Source organism: Barbus barbus (assembly GCF_936440315.1).
Source record: "Barbus barbus genome assembly, chromosome: 12".
In the NCBI taxonomy this organism is placed as follows: domain Eukaryota; kingdom Metazoa; phylum Chordata; class Actinopteri; order Cypriniformes; family Cyprinidae; genus Barbus; species Barbus barbus.
The window spans coordinates 20,753,081-20,774,754 of record NC_136740.1 but is presented as its reverse complement, the minus strand read 5'-3'; the positions used below and the strand labels follow the sequence as shown (position 1 = coordinate 20,774,754).

Sequence of the window (21,674 nt, the reverse complement as noted above, 5' to 3'; positions counted from 1 at the left end):
GGTGGGCTGTCTGGACATCGCAGGAACTACAACGAGACGCTTTTTCGCGTTCATTCACGTCAGATTGATACTCTCAAACCCGGACGTAACCAACGCCTAGTCGCCGGAGAGGAACGGCAAGCAATTCTTAATCTGTAACATTATTTTATTTGGCTTTTAACCTATCAAACGGTTGTTAAACAGTACACGTTTTAGGCCGGTCTTAACCGTTGTGTAATTTTAATTTAGGATGATTTTTGGCCCTCTCAGCAGAGCTAGCGCGTTAGCTTAGCCTCGCAGCATCCTGTCGCCTTCATTAAACAAAACTTTGATTTGCTTCACTGCTGACAGATTTCCCAAAGATGGATTTCGTTTTCTGTTATCACCACAAACTCCACATTTCTTTGCTATTTACTGTAGTATTTAAATAAGTAGATTTATCAGACGAAGTGTTTAACTTTATTATTGGTGGTGGTGGTGAGGGGGGGTAGCATAATTAAATTATTCTAATGTAAAATCAGGCTTTTAATATGAATAAAACACGTGTCATCTCATGTTTAGAAAAATCGGCTTTGAAAAAAAATACACACTGGTTAATTAACTGTTAGTGTTTTACTTTCAAGCTACGTGGTGTTCGGTTGTTTTATCGTCCCAAATTGGACTCCAAATGTAGTAATTACTAAAGACGAACACTTTAATTAAAGTCTAATGTCAAAGTAAAATCATTCACAAACGGTAATGTAGTTAAAAACCAGACTATATTGTTACGACAAAGTGACAAAGTCGAGCCTTCCTCTCAGCAGCGTTAATATGCGGAAGCAAATAAGACGGGACGCATTCTTGTAGATGTCTTTCTGTTTGCCTGCTTTTGTCTCTGAAATCAAATCACATCACATTACTGGCAATTCTGCTAAATGCGTTCAACCTGCCTAATTGTGTAACAGTGGGAACAGTGAACGCTGGAACTGCTCAAAACAAATGATTCATTCAAAGGTATCCCGTGAGAAAACCGGTAATAACGTGATTTTCAATCTCTCTCTCTCTATATAGATGCAGACCATAAAGTGTGTGGTGGTTGGAGATGGAGCTGTCGGAAAGACCTGCCTCCTCATCTCATACACAACCAACAAATTCCCCTCTGAATATGTTCCCACGGTAACGGAGTAAAGGGTGGTGGGCTCTGGGTCAGAGATTCAGGGGGAGGGGGCTCAGTGATTGAATGATTATGAGTAATAATGCTAGCTATTATTTGTTGTGTGTGCTTTGTGCTGTTTAAAACTAGGAACTCTGATGTATGTGAGTATTTTGTAGGATATTTGATTAGTCTTTAACATTGTTAGTATTGTATGTTTAGTGTTGTTTGAACTAAAATGTGATGTACATTGTGTGTGAACTAGATGTTTTTGTGTTTGTTTTAAAGGTTTTTGATAACTATGCTGTCACAGTGATGATTGGAGGTGAACCGTATACACTGGGGCTTTTTGACACAGCAGGTAATGTAGTCTGGGGCTTTCTTTACACTTGACATGAATCTGATTTGATTCTGGTTAGCATAATAGTGTGTGGTGTCAACATAATGCAAAGAGACACGAGAAAATAGCTGTTGCTGTGGAAAAAGGAAAAACTGGAAAAATGGTGCTGAACTTATGGGAAAATAAGTTTTATGCATCAATTCATACTGTGTCCAGATCCGCTGACTCATTCACTATTCACTATCTAGTGAATGTTATATTAGGACAAGTGAGAGAAAATGCTTATTTGGATATGGCTTTAGACAATATTATGCATATTTGCTTTGCATATTATGCATATACATATTATGCTCTGAAGACGATAAAAACTATTTTATATCCAACCTGCTTGTTCAGACTGAGACTTGTTAAAAAATGTTAATAGGATTTAAAATTGCATGTTGATTTAATATAAACATATTGATGCTACAATCTGTAGAATTAAATGGGTATAATATTAAATGGGTATAATAAATCACATCTTGCCCACACACAATTCCACTAGAGCTGTGTATCACCAGCAAAGTCACAATACAATACGTATCACGATCAGAGGTGGGTAGAGTACCCAAAAACTGAACTCAAGTAAAAGTACTTGTAGAAATATTTACTCTAGTAAAAGTAATAGTCTGAATAGTTACTTGAGTAAGAGTAAAAAAGTATCGGATAAAAAAACTACTCAAGTAGTTAGTTACTCGCTACTTTGGATCATATACTGAATATAGTCTATTTTTATTTAGATGTATAGATATTTAGATAAAATTTATATATATACACACACACAACTGCCGTTCAAAAGATGTTTTTTTTTATGTAATTTATTTCAGTGATGCAAATGAATTTTTATCAGCCTTTAAGCCAGTCTTCAGTGTGACATAATCCTTCAGAAATCATTCCAATATCTTGATTTATTATCAATGCTGTTTTTTTCAGCTTTCTATTCATAAAAGAATTGTGAACAAAATGTCACAGGTTCCAAAAAAAGCAGCAAAACCCTGTTGAAAAAACCAGCATATGCTGGTATAGGTATGTTTTGAAGCATGGGATGCTGGTTTGGGCTGGCTTAAGCTGGTCCTAAAATGGTCTGACCAGCTTAAAACCAGCACATGACCAGCTAAGGACCAGCATAAACCAGCAAAAGACCAGCATAAACCAGCATCACAGCTTCAAAACATACCAAACTAGCATATGCTGTTTTTTCAACAACACTGATAATAAATCAATATATTAGAATGATTGCTGAAGGATCATATGACTCTGAAAACTGGAGTAACAGCTGATAAAAATTCAGATTTGCATCACTGAATTAAATTATATTTTAAAGTATATTAAGTATATTAATTATGTATTTTGTATGTATATAACCTCTGACACGGAGAAGAGAGAAATCTCCTCACATGACCGCTACAGAACATCTGAACATAACGAAATAAATGCATATGATGGCTCTTCTTCCGTCTGTTCTGCAAAATGTAAACAAATGTAGCTTTTATTTCTGCAAGCGTAAATATTGTGAAAATATCAACATTAATTGTGTCTAAGCAAAGGCATTCCTCCTGGAACTAACGCGGGTTTGGCGGGTGTTCATGTCATACTCTGTGACAGCTTATTTAATGAATTCATTCTAGATTGTATTTAATGTATAAGGTACATTTACAAAAAACTGGTAATGTCATAGTGGTTCATGTACTCTAAATAAATCTATACCTGTGGAACCGACAGCACACGCGGTGTTCATCTAATGAAGATCTTCATAGCTAGCAAACCATAGCCTTTGCAGATTTGCTTTCAACTGACTGTAGATCCAAAGCCACGTCTTCAACGCTCTTAATGTTCATAAACTTTCTGTTATCTGAGTGAGAACCGCTTCAGCGTGCGGCAGGGAACTGAATGAATCATTCAAATTGATTTGTGAACCGATTCACTGGTTTGCCAACTGGTTTGATCGAGCCTTCGAACAGAATTGACTCAAAAGAATGAATCATTCGCGAACGGACATCGCTCGTTGCCCAGAGAAAGGTAGACGGCGCGTTTGGAATAAATTGAATAATTTTTATCTTTATTATTACGTATTGCATTAAGATAAAGTAACGAGAGGAGCGTCGCCCACAGTAACTAAGTAAAAGTACCGTTTTTTCACTAAAAATGTACTTGAGTAAGAGTAAAAGTACCCAATTTTAAATATACTCTAAAAGTATTAGTTACTCAAGTAAATGTAACGAAGTAAATGTAGCTCACGATACAGAGGCCATGATGCGTATCACAATACGGGATTGCACTGAATTTCACCTCAGAAGAATTTAGTAAAACGGCTGTTTATTAAACGGGTCCTATTGTGCATTATTTTTCACATGATTTACATTATTATAATAACTTTCTCCCCAGCCTGGCACAAATGACTCGATTAGTTCCAGGTTTGATGAAGGCCCGCCTTTCGAAAAATGAAATGTGTTTTGATTTGTTAGCTGTCCCAGTGCGTTGTGCTTGACGAACAGCTTAAGGCGGTGTTTCGGTACAATCCTGCCCCTTGCCAAAACAGCAAGTTCATCAATATTGCTATATCAGAACCTCTGCACGCACAGATGTTTCAAGACATATTAAAGTGGTAACGTTACTGTTGTTTTTGTGTTTTTTTTGGCTAAATCACGTTTTAGATAGGATGTCAACAACAGCTTAAAAATAACTTAATTTACTATGTACAGATAAGTGCAAAGGTTTTATTGTTTATTGTTCTTTAATTCTAACATAGCATGAATTGCAGTGAAACTGTTATACAGTTGAATTTATTTATACCATAGTCCCACAGACTTACTCTATTTGTGGCGGCATATATATGCAAATTAATTCTCTGCCAGCGGGAGACGCTTTTGGAGCGGGAGAGCTTGAGATTTCCACGGTAACGCTGTACACAAAACAGAGCTCCGCTCACAAACGCTGGTTTAGCAGACATTACATGCAAGATGAAATGAAAATGACATCCAAAATTTTCTGAAAACAGTCTGTTTCTATCAGAAATACAGTGATATAAAAACACCCGCACCGGGTTTGGATTTTGAAACGTTCAGTGCTCAACCAAGCGTTCTCCGCACCCCCCGACCATTCAAATTTCCGTAGGCGGGATACATTTTTGTGATATCACAAATACAGGAAAACAACTTTGTAGTTCAAACGAGCCGTTCTTTGTAGTTTTTTTGACCTTGCATGCATGTCAACCTGTTGTTGGGGACTCCCAAAACAAAAATATGAACCTTTCATAACCCATAATAAGGGCTCTTTAAACGGTGTTCTTGTATTCAAATTAAGCTCAGTCCACTGCTGAACACGTGCCACAATATCGATACTCATATCATCAAATCTCTGTGACGATACATGTCGTATCGATGTATCGAACACAGCACTAAATTCCACCATGTTCGTTTATACACTGTTGATTAAAAGTTTGGGGTTTAAATTAGTAAGTTTTATTTTCTTTCAAGAAATTAATACTTTTATTCGGTAAGCATGTGTATTTCAAATAAATGCTCTTTTTTTCACCTTTCTATTCAGATATTCCTGTAAAAATGTATCATGGTGTCCACAAAAATATTAAGAAGTACAACTGTCTTAACATTATTAATAATAATAATAATGTTTTAAATAAATATCTTGAAATATAACAACCAATATATTTTAATATTTTATTTGACTGTTTTTACTGTATTTTAAGACACTTCTTTTCAAAACCAATTCAAATTTTTATTCACACTAAACTTTTAAACATTGTGTACATTAATTTATAATTATTTCTAGCGGTTTTATTTTAAGATGCATTGGATTTCTCTTCAGTTTTAGCTGTTGTGTTCATCTAGAATGACTCTCGGAGCTGAAGAGAGGAGGTAATGAACTGCGTCTGTTCTTGTTTTCTCAGGTCAGGAAGACTACGACAGACTTCGGCCTCTCAGCTATCCGCAGACAGACGTCTTCCTTGTTTGCTTCTCTGTTGTTTCTCCTTCCTCCTTTGAGAATGTGAAAGAGAAGGTAGGTTTTCATCAAATGCTTTCTGCTTTCTTGCTGGTCTCACTGTTTGGGACATCAGAACCTGAAAGAACCACCTTTCTCTGATAGGATTATTGACATTTGTTGTTGATAGTATACTAAACTGTCATGATTTAGCGTTTCAATGAAACATCTACAGTATAGTTTCATGTACAGATACATTACGGTATTGATACTTGCTATAACAGCATTGTATGTTTCATACAGTCAGGCTTTAGTTGGATGACACTGACGTCACATGTTGTTTAGTGTCACTACAGCACTATTTAGCAGTACCTGATTTTCCTGCTGGACTTGGAGAATGGAACTCAAGTGAATAGACCTGAGATGTATTTAAACTGATCAAAGCGTACATGAAAAGCACATTCATTACTGAGACATATCAGATATCTGTAGAAATGCTGTATTTTTGTAACTCTCTTTCAAATGCATATTTGTCAGTGGTCTTCTTTTCAGATTTAAAGTGTAAATATATACTTTTGAATTAAGATTTTACTTAGCTCTCTTTATTATGCAGTTATCATCGATCAATTGCAGCATTCTGTGCACATTTTAGTTTTACAGTCTGCTGTTTACAGTCTATTTAAGGAACTGATTTCCTGCACAGTGGTGCTAGTTTCATGTTTCCTGTATCACTTCACAGTCTCCTTAAGAAGCTGTTTTTGAAGCAATAAAATGCTTAATAAACGGATTAATATTGTCTAACGTGGAGGATGAATAACCTTTTACCATTTTTGGAGTATGGAACTGAAACAGAAAATGTATGTGAAAATAGGCAGCACAGATTCATTTGTAAGATAAAGACTGCACAGAGAATTTAAGTTCTTAATGTCATGGCCCCACAAGGGCCATTCATTATTTTTTGAGTAATTTATGAGGTTTATTATTATTTTTAGAATGCACACACTACCATTGAAAAGTTTGGTTTTTGAAAGATGCTCACCAAGGCTGCAGTTATTTTATGTTTGATGTTATTATTTGATGAATAGAAAGTTCACAAGAGCAACCTTTATTTGAAATAGAACATTGTAACATTATAAATGTTTGTCTTTTTAATCATCTGCTTCCTTGCGGAATGAAAGTATTAATTAATAAAAACTTACTGAACTTGTACTGTTGCATATTTCTTTACATGCTATGTATATTTTAAAATAATTGTAATTTTATATTGAAAATCTTTCTTGTTATATATATTTGTTTTAACTCCACAATTGGAAATGGGTATAAATTGCAAGTGTTTTTAAGGTTGTTGGGTTGTTTGTTCTGACTGCACTTTGAATAGCTTTCTAGGCACTGTCTTACCAGTCCTTTTTCACCTCTCTCTTTCTCTAAGTGGGTACCAGAGATCTCTCACCACTGTCCACGCACTCCATTCCTTCTGGTGGGCACTCAGGTTGACCTGAGGGATGACAGTAACACTGTGGAAAAACTTGCCAAAAACAAGCAGCGCCCCATATCACCCGAGAGCGGGGAAAAGCTGGCCAGAGACCTCAGAGCTGTTAAATACGTGGAGTGCTCCGCCCTCACACAGGTTAAAAGTGCAACCGCACACACCCGTGATGACATAACAGCTCTACTCACTTATCATTACTCACATGACCTACTGCAAATTATATTTTACGATCTCTTTCTTACAGAGAGGCCTGAAGAATGTATTCGACGAGGCGATACTCGCCGCCCTTGAACCTCCGGAGACCAAACCTAAGAAGCGCTGCATCCTTTTGTAGGAACACAAGCAGTGGGTGATGCACTCACTCCAACAAGAGAGGCAAAGAAAAAGAAACATTCTGGTGGTTTTTTTTTTTTTTTAAGGTTGGTAGGGCTTGGGGTTTGGAGTGGAGAGTTTTAATTTGGAAAAATTACGGGAACAAAACGGCCAAAAAAAAAAGATTGGCAACAAAAATGGTATTGCAAACAAGTGCACACTGTGCCTTTATAAATGTTTCTAGAACAACAGAAGAAATTAGAGAACCCTGGAACCAATAACACCCCTGCAAACAAAGAGCATAACGATAAAAAAAGAAAAAGAAAAACGATTTAGGTGCACTTTACGCATGTGATGTCTTACAGAACAACATATAGAGTCACTTTAATGTGATCCAAAAAAAAGTGTGACAAAGTGGCACAGATACATGAGATTAAATGCTTCAGGTTTCTGATCAACATCCAAAAGGATTTTTTGAAATGCTTTCGCTGGACAAACGCGGGTTTGTCTCTGACACATGCTTTTCTGTAAGCCGCACAAGAATGGTTAGCACACAATGTCTATAAATAGCACATTTCATAAAGTGTAAAGCCGAACATGCTGACTGCTCTGATGAACACTTCTGCAGGGCTCGGCTATTTGCTCTGTAACCTGTGGATAGTGTGCGTGCAGAAGCTGATTTCAGCTTTCTTGAATCTCCTCAGTTGAGCATTTTCGCCGTGTCGCAATATTGCAATGGGCACAAAAGCTATTCTAGACAAATTTGCCTTTTAGTGTTGTTATGGGCTCCGTTTTCCAGTTTTTAATGTTGCGGTTTTGCCAGTTCTAGATGCTGGACTCGCATGACAACTGTAGGCAGGTTCTGTTTTACATCTGGTTCACATACTGTTGTTTATATGTACTGGACTGGATCTGGCACAAAAGCAAGCTAACGTGATTGGTTTGGGCTTATAATTAGCTCTAATCACTGATTGTGGCATTGAAACAGAATATATACAGAAATAAACAATAACAATTTTAGATAATTTTACAATTTTAATGTTGGATCAGAGTGTTATGGCCATAGAAATTACACTCTATGGCCACATCCCCTCCTGATTGACCTGTGTTATATGGTTTATAAGAGAGTTTGGGACTTGAGTGGGAGCCAATGGATTTTAGTTCACAAGCATTTGTTTCTTCCTGTATGAGCCAGACTGTTCTCTTCTTCTGTGGTTCATGCTCCTAGAATCTCTCATAAGTGCATTTACTCTCGAGCCATGCAGTGCCTTCTGCTGGCCAGTTAGAAACCTGAATTTTATTTTATTTTTTTCCTCTTTTGTATTGTCTTAGAGTATGATGTATTAAATGTATTACTATTTTACTCTTGGGTGAATGAATAGTGGTGACATTTTGAAACTTGACTTTTTTTTTTTTTTTTTAAATGCCTTTTTTTTTTTTTTTTTTTTTGCTAGAGTACCATTTGATTGTGATTTATTAATAAAATAACAATTTGAAATGTAATATTTTGAATAACCGATCTTAACAGTTGTGTGAATAAAAAGGAGGATTACCAATGATGATAATGATGGTTTGAAATGTGGCCTTTTCTTAGTCTGCGGTGTTTGGAATCTCGCTATATTTGTAATAAAAATGGTGCGACTGACACACAGCTGTATTTCTATCCTGTTTTTTTAGATGATTACGTGATGTTTTTTTTTGTTTTTTATAGTGTGTGCCACGCATACTGCCATTCAAAAGTTTGGGGGTCAGGAAGGATCTGTAAATTCATTAAAAGTGTCAGTGAAGTCATTTATAATGTTACAAAAAAATTCTGTTCCTGTTCTTTTGAGCTTAGTATTTATTAAAGAGTCCTGGGAAAAAAAAACATTAAAAATATTAAGCAGCACAGCTGTTTTTACCAGTACTAATAAATGTTTCTCCAGCACCAAATCAGCATATCAGAATGATTTCTGAAGGATCATGTGACACTGAAGACTGGAGTAATGATGCTGAAAATTCAGCTTTGCCACGACAGTTATAAATGACTTATAAAAAATATAAATGTTGTGTTTTAGCTGCAAAAGTTGTTTTTGATTGAATAAATGCGGTTCTGGTGACCCTAAGAGACTTTAGTCTCCTAATCCTAGTGAGCCCAATGAATCTGAATTTAATTTATTAATTTAAAATGTGTCAATCCATAATTAACAAACACATCTTTCCACATGTAGGATGTCAAACAACTTTATTTTAGGCCATATTGATTATAAAAATGAGATAATGGCAATAAATGAGCCTATATGCAATAGGGCAAGCTGAAAAAAAAACACAGCTAAAGCCGCAGAGTTTGCTGGTGGAACTTTCCATCCAGAGAATAATGCGCCACTGGCATGATGAAGTCAAATAAATAAACACAATCAGCAAAACTGAAAAGAAATTCATAAATACAGTAAACAGGGAGAGAGACTCTAGAATTAAATGCTTAGACCTCAGACTAAACTAACATTATTCTTCTGCTATTATTCAGAGGTTAATCTCAGCTTTAAGAGCGTTGTCTGAGCATGTTAGTTAATGGTTTTGTAGCATTTAAGAAATGTAATAGCGTCTGCAAGTTCTTTTTTAGCAAAAGTGCAATTGAAGATTAAAATAATTGCATAATGTAATGTCACATCTGAAAGAACTTTGAAGTCACCAAATAGGAGACATGCTGCAGAATGTTTTAAATGGAGCTGGTTTGTTGTTCATCATGTGGACATTAATGCAGGCTGGCATGAGATGAGGTGCTTCTGATGTGGTTGTGCGGTTTTTCTAGGTACGTCTCATTCTCGGCAGGTGTGTATGAGCACTGTGTTCTTACACTGCTGGCAGCGAACTGAGCAGCACCAGGAGAACTTACAGGAGCAGCGCTGGACCACCTCAGCCCGGCCTGCTCGAAAACCTGGGCCACAACATAACAGTTCACATCCGTCTGGTGCCAACCGTGAGGTTCCTAGGACGTGGAACAAGGTTAAGTTAAGAGTGATAAATTAACACATAAAACCAGGGTATGATTAGAGAATTAATCATTAGAAATTATATCGATCAAAGATTATTTTGTGTCTAGTTTTTTCACGTTTACCATTACAACGTCGTCCTGCAGTGCCAGGAATGCCGTTGTCTGGATCCAAGCGGCAGAAATCTGGTGAAGGGGCTAGGTAAACCAGGTCCCGTGTGGCTGGTGGCTTCACTTGGGGGTCCCGTGGAAGGAGAGCTGTCCGAGAGCCCACACGTGTCAGCCGTACCTAAGCAGAAAGTATAATCATGACCCTTGACCTTAGATACACACATTTATGCTGCCTTCAACAACACTACAATGGTGAAATTCTAATGCAGCAATGCTTGTATCCTTCGCAGAGAATGCAGTCCCATAATGCTTTACGACAAGCTCCAAAAACCATCAAATATGGTGGATTACATTCAGTGCTTAGAAACACTGATAAAAAAGACTATTGTACCTACAGTAAGTGTTACGTGTTGTTGTTTGGTGGAGAGAACCCACATTTTTCAACTTTTAGTTTAAGTAACCATATTCAGCAGTGGAATTCATGGTGAAAAATTGTTACCCATGATTCTGCAGAAAAATATCCACTAACTGTTGAATCGCGCAAGAAAATTGTGCCAAAAGAACTCTTTAACTCCACCCACTGATGTAACATACTGCAATAGAGTCATTTTCCCTATGCTCTCAGGCTACATATATGCATATTTTGCAATAAACATAAAATATATAATTTCTATATCTATAGTTAATTTTAAAACACTAGTTTAATATTTCTACCTTTTTATCCGACGGTCATTCGCAATGTGTTAGGGGATTGTAGTTCTTTCATTATTTCAGATTCTTATTTGCTTCAAATCAAAATTTGTAGTTTTGTGATTCACCTTGTAGGCTTGGTTTATGGCTTATAACTCTTTAACAAATACTTTTTAAAGATTCCTTTGGGAAAAATTAATAGGAATGAACTATGAAGGCTACAGAACCACACCCTGTTTTTCTAGCACCAAATAACTAACTAAAACTCAGAAAAACAAACACTTGAACATACATCAGCTTGATAAGAACTACGTAAAATGTCAGAAAACATTTTTGGAAAAATGTATTTGAACTGTAATTTGATTTTTTTTATTTATTTATTTTTTCATGAGTTTACATGGAGAAGGTGAGTTTATGACTTATTTTGCAGCCAGCCACCAGGGGGCGTTCGAAATGTTTTGGCTTCACTTTTCAGGCCGCCTGTGGCACACTTGGTTTCTTTTAGAGTTCTGCCTTAGATGTAGGTAGTCGTCAGCTAGGCGGCTCAGTAGTTTTTGTAACAGAGCCATTGTAACATACCTCTGTGGCCCCATCAAAACGTTCTTTCAGCACAGCACCGACCCGGCGGAATGGAGGCATGACCTTCCAGCAAGTTCTGAGCTCACAGGACCCCGAAACACCATGACACTTACACTCAACCTGCATGTTATGGAGGATTGCCTGAACAAAGATAGAGAAAACCATGAAAACAATATGCAGTTGACGATGAATTTTAATATTAATAAACAAAACATCTCACTTGCCTTCCGTCCTGCCTCATTATTGTGAATGTTCATTAGTGGCCGCCCTGACGACATGCCTTTAGCTCTCTCTGGCTCATCCACAAAGGTCTGAGAGAATGCAACGCCATAGGACAGATTATCAGAGCAACCTGACCACTGGAAACCTAAGGGTGAGTGAGAGGCATATGTTAGGCGTAAATGTTTTATTTTTTTTATCAGTGTGAATCATTGGTTATTGATGTGTCTCACTTCGCACCTTCGGGACTGACCCCCCTGACCTTTCGGTCACAGCCGCACCTCTCCAGTTCTCCCCTGCTACAGCCCCGAGTCACAGCCACAGCAACTGCTGCTGATGAAAGGGCATGGACAAAAGCCGCCTCACGGGTGCCTGAAGACAGCACACAAGTGGAACAGGACTAAACTAAGTTGTCTTTTAGTGTTGACAGTATTGATTGTGTTTTGTGAGATTAATGTAAGGTTGAAGAATGTTGGAAAGTGGTCTGTTATTAATAATCAGTAGTTATAATACTCTGGGACTGTGGTTCTCAAGCTTTATGACTTAAATTGTCCAACTTGATGTTCTTCATATATAGGCCTATATTTTTTGTATTTTTGCAGTTATTATGAAAACTTGCTTGTTTTCATACTTTGATCAGCAGAAGCTGTGAGTGTTAATATATTAAATCAATCAACACAATTTATTGAAACTTTAAGAACACCAATAACTGTACTTTCTTCAATAAAAAAACAATACTTATTAAAGAAAAATAAATATATCAGTGTTTATCTTTTTGTTTTTGTTTTGTTTTGGTTTTTTTGACCATATTTTCTGAGGGCCCCTACTGGTTAAATATTTGACCAGTCATTGAGTAGAAAAAGTAATTAAATAATTTGTCTCCTAAATTGAATTGAATTGAATAAAAAAAAGCTTGAAATTAAACACTTTTATTTCATTATAGCCCATACTTGAGCCATGACAGTAAGGTTATATTCAAAATTGTAGCGAAAAATAATGACATAACCCAATATGTTCTGATACTGTATGTTGTGAAAGCATTTCGTTGTAACCTTGGTTCATGACTCGTCCAAAAATATTGATCCCGCGAGGGGTAGTGGAACAGTTCCAGCGCCGGTTTCGAAACTGGTGTTGACACTGCAGTAGTTAAAACCAAACAAATAGCTGTAAGTCAGAGTTTATATATATATATATGGCAAGCCGTTTGAACTTTGATTCCTTCTCAGGATATGAATTCTTGATATCAACAATTCAATTTTCACTAGTTAAAATGCTAATTCTTGATATCTGTAATTGTATTTTCACTAGTTAAATGTCACCATAGGCTGCCATTCAAAATCAATTGTTGATATCAAGAATTAACTTCTTACTAGTTGAAATTCCAATTTCACATATCAGAAATACAATTCTTACTAGTAAAAATGTCTGTTCTTTTTTTTTTTATTTAGTTAAAAATTTAGTTGTCACTAGTGACAATGTTAATTTCTGATATCAAGAATTAAATAGTTGATATCAGAAATTACCCTCCCAATTGTTGATATCAGAAATACATTTTCAGATATCAGAAATGAACATTGTCACTAGTGACTTGTATTGTATTTCTGATATGTGAAATTGGAATTTCAACTAGCAAGAAATTAATTCTTGATATCAACAATTGATTTTGAATGGCAGCCTATGGTGACATTTAACTAGTGAAAATACAATTACAGATATCAACCATTTAATTCTTGATATCAACAATTAGCATTTTAACTAGTGAAAATTGAATTGCTGATATCAAAAATAGCCATTGTTACTAGTAGAAATCTAATTCCTGATATCAAGAATTAACATTTTAACTAGTAAAAATTGAATTGTTGATATCAAGAATTCATATCCTGAGAAGGAATAAAAGTCAAAACGGCTTGCCATAATATATGTAGATATGCAACTGTTTAAGCTTAAAGGTTAAAGCTCATTTCCAGCCTAAAAGTATTTGTGGGCTAAAATGTGACTGGGGCTAGTTGTCACAGGCAATAGAGAGAACAAAAGTGGTGTGTTGTCCAGCGAACTATATTTTTTATTGGGACAATAACAATAGAAATGTACACTACTTTGTTTGTAGCCACAATCAGATCCAGAAAGAGCTTTATTGCCAAGTGTGTTTACATACACAAGGAATTCATCTTGCTGACAGGAGCTTACTGTATAAACATTTTTGACATGATTCTTTACCATCATGTCCTTGAATAAATGAATGTCAGTACTGTATGTTTACAAAATTGTCATTGTGTTTCAGCCTTTATCACCTCCTCAATGATCATCTCTGCAGCCTTTCGCACGGACTCCATGACCTCCCCCCGTGCCCGGCACACCCCGACTTGGCCTGGTGTCAACCCCCTCAGACGGCCACATGGCTCTGCACCAGACACAGGACGCGAGCGTGGCAGACGTGCAAGAGAACTACAGAGACAGTACAGCACAGTAAAGAACATGGAGCGTACATCAATACATATACATAAATAAAAGGACAACATTTTGTAGGTAAATCGAAAACAGCAGGAAGAGGCAACAAATAGAGTTAGATTAAATTGTGTGAGAGAGAATGCCACCATCTTTTACAAGTTAAGGCATAACAAACAAACATTTTCACACAAGCCAACTTACAGCCAGTTGCTTGTCATGGTGAGGTGGGGTGCCCATAGCAACAGCAGGAGGAGTCGTCCCGTGAGAGTCACGGAGGACACCGTTGGCATCAGATCGCCTGTCTGTCTCTGAATTAGTGATCAACTCTTGTTTCTTTCAGTCTTACAGCTGTGCTTGTTACGTTGGGGTTGTTCCCCTCATATCTGTCAAAATCAATAGACATGAAATTAATTTTTACATTATTGTGTGATATAATTTTCTATTATGATATACAATTAATTGGCAATTACTTGAACTGCTCATACGTAATCTCTATTTAAGCATATGCATGACGGTATAATAGCAATTATATTTTTACACATTATGACACATGGCATCAGAGTATATTTATGTATTTCTGTTGTTTAAATGAGCAAAATACAATCTAAACGAGGGCAATGCAAGAAATTCAAACCAAACAGTTTGACAGCCTTTACAATGTAAAGATTAAAGAGAGGTTTTAAATGTGATATTTCTAATATAATAAATACGATCTAATAAAAAAATCTGTCAATCACTACAAAAGGCAAGCAATATGTTTTTACCACTTTGAGGTCCAAAAGGATCCAAAATATTCCAGTTGACGAACTGCTGAAATTAATTTTCAAATCTGCTAATTAGCCCAATATATCATCAGCTTGATCTATTGTAACAATGTCCATTAATTCCACTTATGTTTTGAAGATGAAATGCCTTTGAGTTGTAATCTTATTGTCACGCAGAGAGAGACATTGAGAGAGGCTTATGACATTGTCATCTATAACAAAAAGAAAAAAAATCTCTCAATATCTTGTTGGTTAAATAAAATAATCAGGACAAGGAAAACAAATGTATTAATTATATAGATAAATGATCAGAACCCCTTTATGATATCCCATTTTCTTAGATTCTCTAACAAAGTTATTCCTTGTCCCAGCTAACTAAAAATATATTATTCTTATCCTAAGACAGCACCTCCATTTCCTTCCGATCTGTATCAGTATATGTGAGGAAAAAGTTGCCAGTAATCCAATTTGTCCGACAAAATGAGCAAATCCAAAGGTAAAAAAAACTTAAGTGTGGATGAAGTGATGGTTGCGGGGTTATAAAGGAAGGATGGATAAAGGGTGGGAGGGTTGAAGACTGCAGGGAGGGGTGGGGTGGGGTGAAGGTTTCGGACATAGTACATTAACATTGAGGGATGAGCTTACTCTCATTGTCCAATTTACTCAGGACGTAATGCGTGACCTCTGCTTAATGAGTCCCGCAGGATGGTGCCTTCGACTCGTGGGATTATACAAATGCTAACATGCTCAACTGTGTGTTTGTATTTGTATTGTGCGTCAAAAAGAGGGCAAGTGACCAAAAGTTGAGTGCCAAATCACTGTCTTAATGCATACATCTGTGAGTAAGTGAGAGAGGGAGGGAATTCCTTTTGTCAATGCATGTGACTTGAGCATCTGTTACCTAGTATCAGTGAAGGCTGCATCGGAATATGTTGCCCTTAAATCCTGAGACTCTCACAAAAGAGTTGCGCTTGAAAGCCAGCGGAAATTGACGGAGAAATATGTGCCGTAACAATAAATAACCTAATAGATAGAACTGCAGGGGAAGGGTGCTCAGACCTGTCCTGAAACGGGCCTGTGTGAACGTTTCTTACCTAATGTTTAATTTTCCCAAACTTTTGTTGCTCTTTTTACGAGTGTCCCCCTCCCCCTTTTCTTTCCTCTCTCTGCCCTGCTCCCTCTTTTTCTCTCCCTTCATATTGTCTTCGAAGAAGGGATGACATTTAGACAAGGAGGAGAAAACACAGTGCTGACAAATATTAGAACTGAGGCAAATAAATCACTAGAAAGAGAGAGAAAGAGAGAGAGAGAGCGCAATAGGACAAGATCTTGGATTTCATGGATCTACTGTGGCCCTCGAAAAGTACTTGGACACTAAAAGGGAAAGTTCACCCAAAAATGAAAATTCTGCCATCATTTACTCACCCTCCACTTGTTCCAAACCTGTATGAGTCTCTTTCTTCTGTTGAACACAAAAGAAGATATTTTGAAGAATGTTGCTAATCAAACAGTTGAGGGTAGCCTTTGATTTTTTTTCTCCCCAAACTATAGAAGTCAATCGCTACTATCAACTGTTTACCAACATTCTTCAAAATATCTTCTTTTATACAAAAGATAACTTGAAGGTGAGTAAATTTGATAACAGAATTTTTATTATAACTATCCCTTTAAGCCTCTGTTTAAAAACACATTATTAAATGAGGTGGCATCTAAAAACAACCAGAAACATTCTGAGCAATTTCTTATGCACAGATAACTATGGACATTTTCACTAACATTTGACATCAATAAACAGAAAGTGCTTTTTTGAACAATCTCTCTCTCTCTCTATATATATATATATATATATTATTTTAAACCTTGCAAACAAAATGTATACATTTCTTTAAAATAAATGCCATTTTGCATTTCAAATTTCTTTAATGGAATTTATATTGTTATAAAATGTAAAATATACGTTTTTTAAAGGCATTTAGCTTTTGTGGCTCAATATAATGAAACATTTTCTTTTTCTTCTAAGCATTTACTCTTTTCATTTATAAAATCTAGTATTATGTTGCCTTAAAATGTTTAATATCTCCATAAAATAGTTTTTATACATTTTTATGCTAAAAAATCAGAAATTTCAGACTTATATAATTAAAGTGCTTTTTATCTGCAATAATACATTTCTGTTTTTGTTTCAGACCTAACATAATTACATAAACTACACATAATTTAATTTGTTAGATATATCTGTATAGTTGTAGATCTTGTGAAAATGTTACAGAACCATTTATTTACTTAAATACACCTCTAGCTTAGTTTTACTGCTGAACTCTCCTGCACCTCAGCAAGCAAATAAATAACTGTGCCGCCTTACAGATTCACTGCCTTTCTCTCCATTTGAGCAGTGCCCCCTATCGCTCCCCTCCCTTGCACTGTTTCACCCCTCTTCTCGTCGTATTCTCTCTTTGTGTCCTGCCGTCCCTCGCAGTGACGTCTTCGGACCATCTCCCCCAGCAACGCCATGGCGACCTGCACCCCCATGTCATGTCCGGCGCCTCTCTTCTCCTCATCTCTCCATCCGCTCAGCCCTTGCTCGTAAATAAAATCTCTTCTTTTTAAATCAAGTGTCCCATCTGTCAGAATCCATTTTACACTCTCATTTGAGATGTCACAGTGGCTAATTGTGGCTGTTTTGTGTATTTAACATGGGTTCAGGTGAACACCTGCAATGGACTCTCAATTACATTATTTGAGAATATAAAATTTTATTATTTTATTATAAATATATATAAATATAGAGACCTGTGTGTGTGTAATTTTAAATAATTCAAAAATATTAAACATTAATCTATTTTAATGTTAATATTATACAATTAATTTGTATAGGCCTACATAATCTGTGTGTGCATATAAATATAAATAAAAATGTACATATATACTGTATATGTGTGTGTGTACATATTACAAATTTATTTATTTCTATACATTTTTAAACAATTAATAGTTCAGTTAATCTACATATTTGGATGTTTATAAATTAATCTGTAAATATAATAATTAATAATATAATAATGTAATCTAAATAATTATATAATAAACAATTTTAATAATGAATTATTTCTCATCAGTAAATATAATTATAATCATACAATTCTTTATATCATAATATGTATTAATATATTATTCGTATTAATATTATTTATTTGTATATTCATTTTGAATTAAAATTAAGTATATCATTTGTAAATAATTTGCATATATACATATATATTATAAATGCATACATATTATATATATATATATGTGTGTGTGTATGTATGTATGTACTAACCGAGACTTATCATAACATTCTTTTGTTGGTTTTGATTGCTTCTATTGTCCTCATTTGTAAGTCGTTGGATAAAAGCGTAAAAGCTAAATTCATGTCTCTGTGTGTGTGTGCTGTTATAACATGCATCAGAACACAACATGACAGCACACAGTGATTATTATTGGATGGCTTGTTGACCTCATTCTGGAACGCTTGCACTGGGTTACTGCAGACCACTGAGAGAATATTATGGGATAGAAATGACAGCCCTCCAATCTGGCAATCCCTCCCATCCAACCCAATATTCCATAAACTACACACACATTCAGTCAGTGTTCTGCAAGAACTGAATGAACGCCAGAATGACTTTCTGTACAGCATTGCTGAGTCTTGTCAATTTTAAATTAAGATGGCAGTAACTCATCTGCAGGACCTAAAGTGAAATGTTCATGTTCTTTGTTTGTGAGTGATGCAATTCACCGTCTCATCCATCCATCTCACCACTGGATGTCCTCACTGCTCCTTTAATAAGAGGAAGGTGATGCTAGTATATTTGTGCTAGTTGCAAGAGTGGTATTGGTTATCACTGGAACAAGCATTTATAGTAGCACATGCAGACATACACTTCGTTTTAACTGTGTCCGCAGTGTCAACATTCCACTGATCTTCAGGAGAATATTATGGGATGGAAGAGAGTGTGGTGGTGGGGGCTGCAGGGTGAACATACCGCCCCCCCCCCCCCCCCCCACACCACCTCCCTTAACAGTCTGCCATGATTGGTGACTGTGAGCTACACCTAAGACTCCCCCCCCTCGACTCCCCCAATCACCATGGTGACTGATCTACTTTAAGCAGAAGGGTGTGCATAAGCATGTGTGTGTGTGTGTGTGTGTGTGTGTGTTGGGGGGACATGCACCTCAAGCACTGATGCATTTCTGCTGCTGTACAGGAGAGATGCACCGTGATGTGAAAAACAGAGACTTTTGTCAAAGGTAGAAAGGACAAAGTATTCAAAGGCAGTGTAAAAAAAAAAGCCTAGAGATATCTCTCCTCTGCCGCTTATCAAAGACAAAGAAAAAGATTCATTTGTAGCATTCATTAGACTGCAGTTTCTCAGATATAAGATCTGAATGAACAAACAATGAATACAGTGACCTTCTGCTTAACCTTTAGGGCTCTTTAAAGAAGCCCTTCATTAGCCAGGCCATAAGGTCATGATTCTTGTAATTAATTACATACAGTAATTATATGTATATGATAACTGTACATGCAATTATACACAAAGAGCTGTTTAGATTTCTTACAAATTGTAGTGAATAACTGATTACAGATTACATGATGAAAACTGTTATTAACAATCTAGATTACTATTTTTTTGTAATGTAGTCAGACTACTTTTTAGATTACTTTTTTTAATCAAACTTGTTTTAAACCTACCATTAAACAAAGAAAAGTCTGAAGGTTTGAAATATTTTTGTCCAGACTTCCAGAAGGTCACTGGATATGATGAAGACATAGTGTTTCACAGTTATACAACACCAGTAACTTGCCCAATTATTTGTTTCATACATGGTCTTCTTTTTTCCTCTTCAGAAGCAAGCTAAATGGTTTGACATAGTAGGATTTTTACAGAGGAAATTTTTTAAAGAGAAAAAATAAATAGGGAGAATCAATAAATTATGAATAATTTACTCCCATTGTGTAAATAATATATAATCATGTAATCCATAAAAAAGTAACTGTAATCTGATTATGAGCATTTTAAAATGTAATTAACTCTAATTACATAATTTTTGGAATCTGATTACGTAATCTAGATTACATGTAATCAGTTACTACACACACACACACACACACGCGCGAGTGGGAGTGTTTTTGCAAAGAGTTTATTTGCAAAAACAGATAACTCAGTTTTTATTAATTTTCATAAATCATGTTTTTTTATAGTGTTATTATGCTTTGTTGTGTTTTATTGTGTTAGTTAGATGTATTATTGTAGTTATTATTATTTAATCAAAACAACCCAACTGCAGTTTGATTGATATTATTTGGAATGCAGGATAAAAAACACATGATTTTTGAACATTTGAGTTATCTGTTTTTGCAAATGAACTCTTAGGCTATGTGTGTGAGTGACAAATCTGAACTTCCAGGTATTTTATAATGACAACATTCCCGGTTTCTTCTTTTCTGAAACTTCACAGTTCATAAGTTCTACCAGGATGACATGCCTGATTGTTGTTGTCGATATAAGACTCGTGTGTTTCTGGATGAAGGATAAAAGATGCTGTAGACCTCAACAACACCTAAGACACATAACTGTGAAAAACAAGAAACAGCTGACATTTATTTTCTAAAATAGAAATCAATTCCTGTCTCAATTTTGCAATGAATCAAGGTCGAAACAACATCCTCTTAAACATCTACAAACACGTCTCATCTACAAACATGTAAACATTTGCAAACAAGTCTCAGTTTAAGGGGTGGATGACTGTTTTTTTTCCTAGGCTTGATTGTGTTTATGGGGTGCAGTCTAACATGTGTTAATGCTTCGTTAAAAAAAAAAAAAAGCATTATTTTTAACATAATTTAGCTTTATTTTCACGGCTCTGTCCCTTCTCTGTTAAACGCGATTGGTTAGGTGGCCCAGTGTGTTGTGATTGGCTAAACTGCCACTAGTGCGCATCTGAACGTCCCACCCCTCAGCTCAGTGGCATGTGCTCTGGTTGTATTGTAAACAATGGCGTCGTCTATATTTCTTATCAATCTGAGCCCGATTGAGACGCAGAGGATATTAGTGAAGAGGATCGCGCAGAACCTGTACATGTTTGTTTGTTGCTGTCTCATACTTTTAGATATGCTGTTATTTGTAAATGCTACTGCTTCTGTTAGCTTTTAATATACGATTTTATCATGAGTAAAGTTTTAATACAGTACCTACACGTGCGTCCATGTATAACGCTTCTCATAGCTATGTGAAAATAAAGTATTCACTGAGCTGATGATCTGAATGAGAGAGAGAGAGAGAGAGAGAGAGAGATGCAGAGCAGGAGGACACGAGGAACAGGATTGAGAACCGCTGCTTTAGAACATTGAGTTTGAAAGTTATGTGTCCATTAGAATCATTAGAAGACAGAATCGTGATTCATCTATGAATAGATTTTTACGTGCACCCCTAGTTTTCGCTTCCTCTTCTCTAAAGCACCGCAGCATGGCCTCGCCCCCTTTGCTGCGTGTTCCCGGGGGCGGGGTTTATCTGGGTTTGTGACGTAACGGACCCGGGAAGTAACTCGTTGTAGTCCCTACGAGCCGTTTTTGTAGGCATTAAACTGCCAGAATTTTAAAAGACGATATCTCTGTTTGC

At 36.1% G+C, this 21,674-nt stretch overlaps 2 protein-coding genes across 3 annotated transcripts; one reads left to right on the top strand and one right to left on the bottom strand.

Moving 5' to 3' along the window:
* On the top strand, window positions 1-9,032 carry LOC306877542 (cell division control protein 42 homolog). Of its 2 annotated transcripts, none has more exons than XM_079429367.1 (6): window positions 1-116; window positions 1,030-1,134; window positions 1,400-1,472; window positions 5,398-5,507; window positions 6,859-7,056; window positions 7,163-9,032. In XM_079429367.1, the coding sequence occupies exons 2-6, from the start codon at window positions 1,030-1,032 to the stop codon at window positions 7,250-7,252; spliced, it is 576 nt and encodes a 191-aa protein (XP_079285493.1). In that variant the 5' UTR covers window positions 1-116; the 3' UTR covers window positions 7,253-9,032. The 2 variants fall into 2 exon arrangements, with proteins under 2 accessions (XP_079285493.1, XP_079285494.1); XM_079429368.1 differs by having other exon boundaries at window positions 17-134; window positions 7,163-8,880.
* Window positions 9,033-10,028: 996 nt separating this feature from the next.
* Window positions 10,029-14,538, bottom strand: LOC306877721 (protein Wnt-4-like; the record flags this gene model as incomplete). The annotated part of the gene is made up of 8 exons (XM_079429656.1): window positions 10,029-10,198; window positions 10,328-10,490; window positions 11,582-11,722; window positions 11,806-11,948; window positions 12,041-12,172; window positions 12,853-12,937; window positions 14,092-14,245; window positions 14,450-14,538. 8 exons carry the CDS (start codon window positions 14,536-14,538, stop codon window positions 10,029-10,031), a joined length of 1,077 nt encoding a protein of 358 aa, XP_079285782.1.
* Between the last annotated feature and the right edge of the window lie 7,136 nt (window positions 14,539-21,674).

Coding starts and splice junctions, on each gene's coding strand:
- LOC306877542 (XM_079429367.1), top strand. CDS start 1,030: ATGCAGACCATAAAGTGTGTGGTGGTTGGAGATGGAGCTGTCGGAAAG. Junction 1,135..1,399: donor CCTCTGAATATGTTCCCACG/GTAACGGAGTAA, acceptor TTTGTTTTAAAG/GTTTTTGATAACTATGCTGT. Junction 5,508..6,858: donor TTGAGAATGTGAAAGAGAAG/GTAGGTTTTCAT, acceptor TCTTTCTCTAAG/TGGGTACCAGAGATCTCTCA.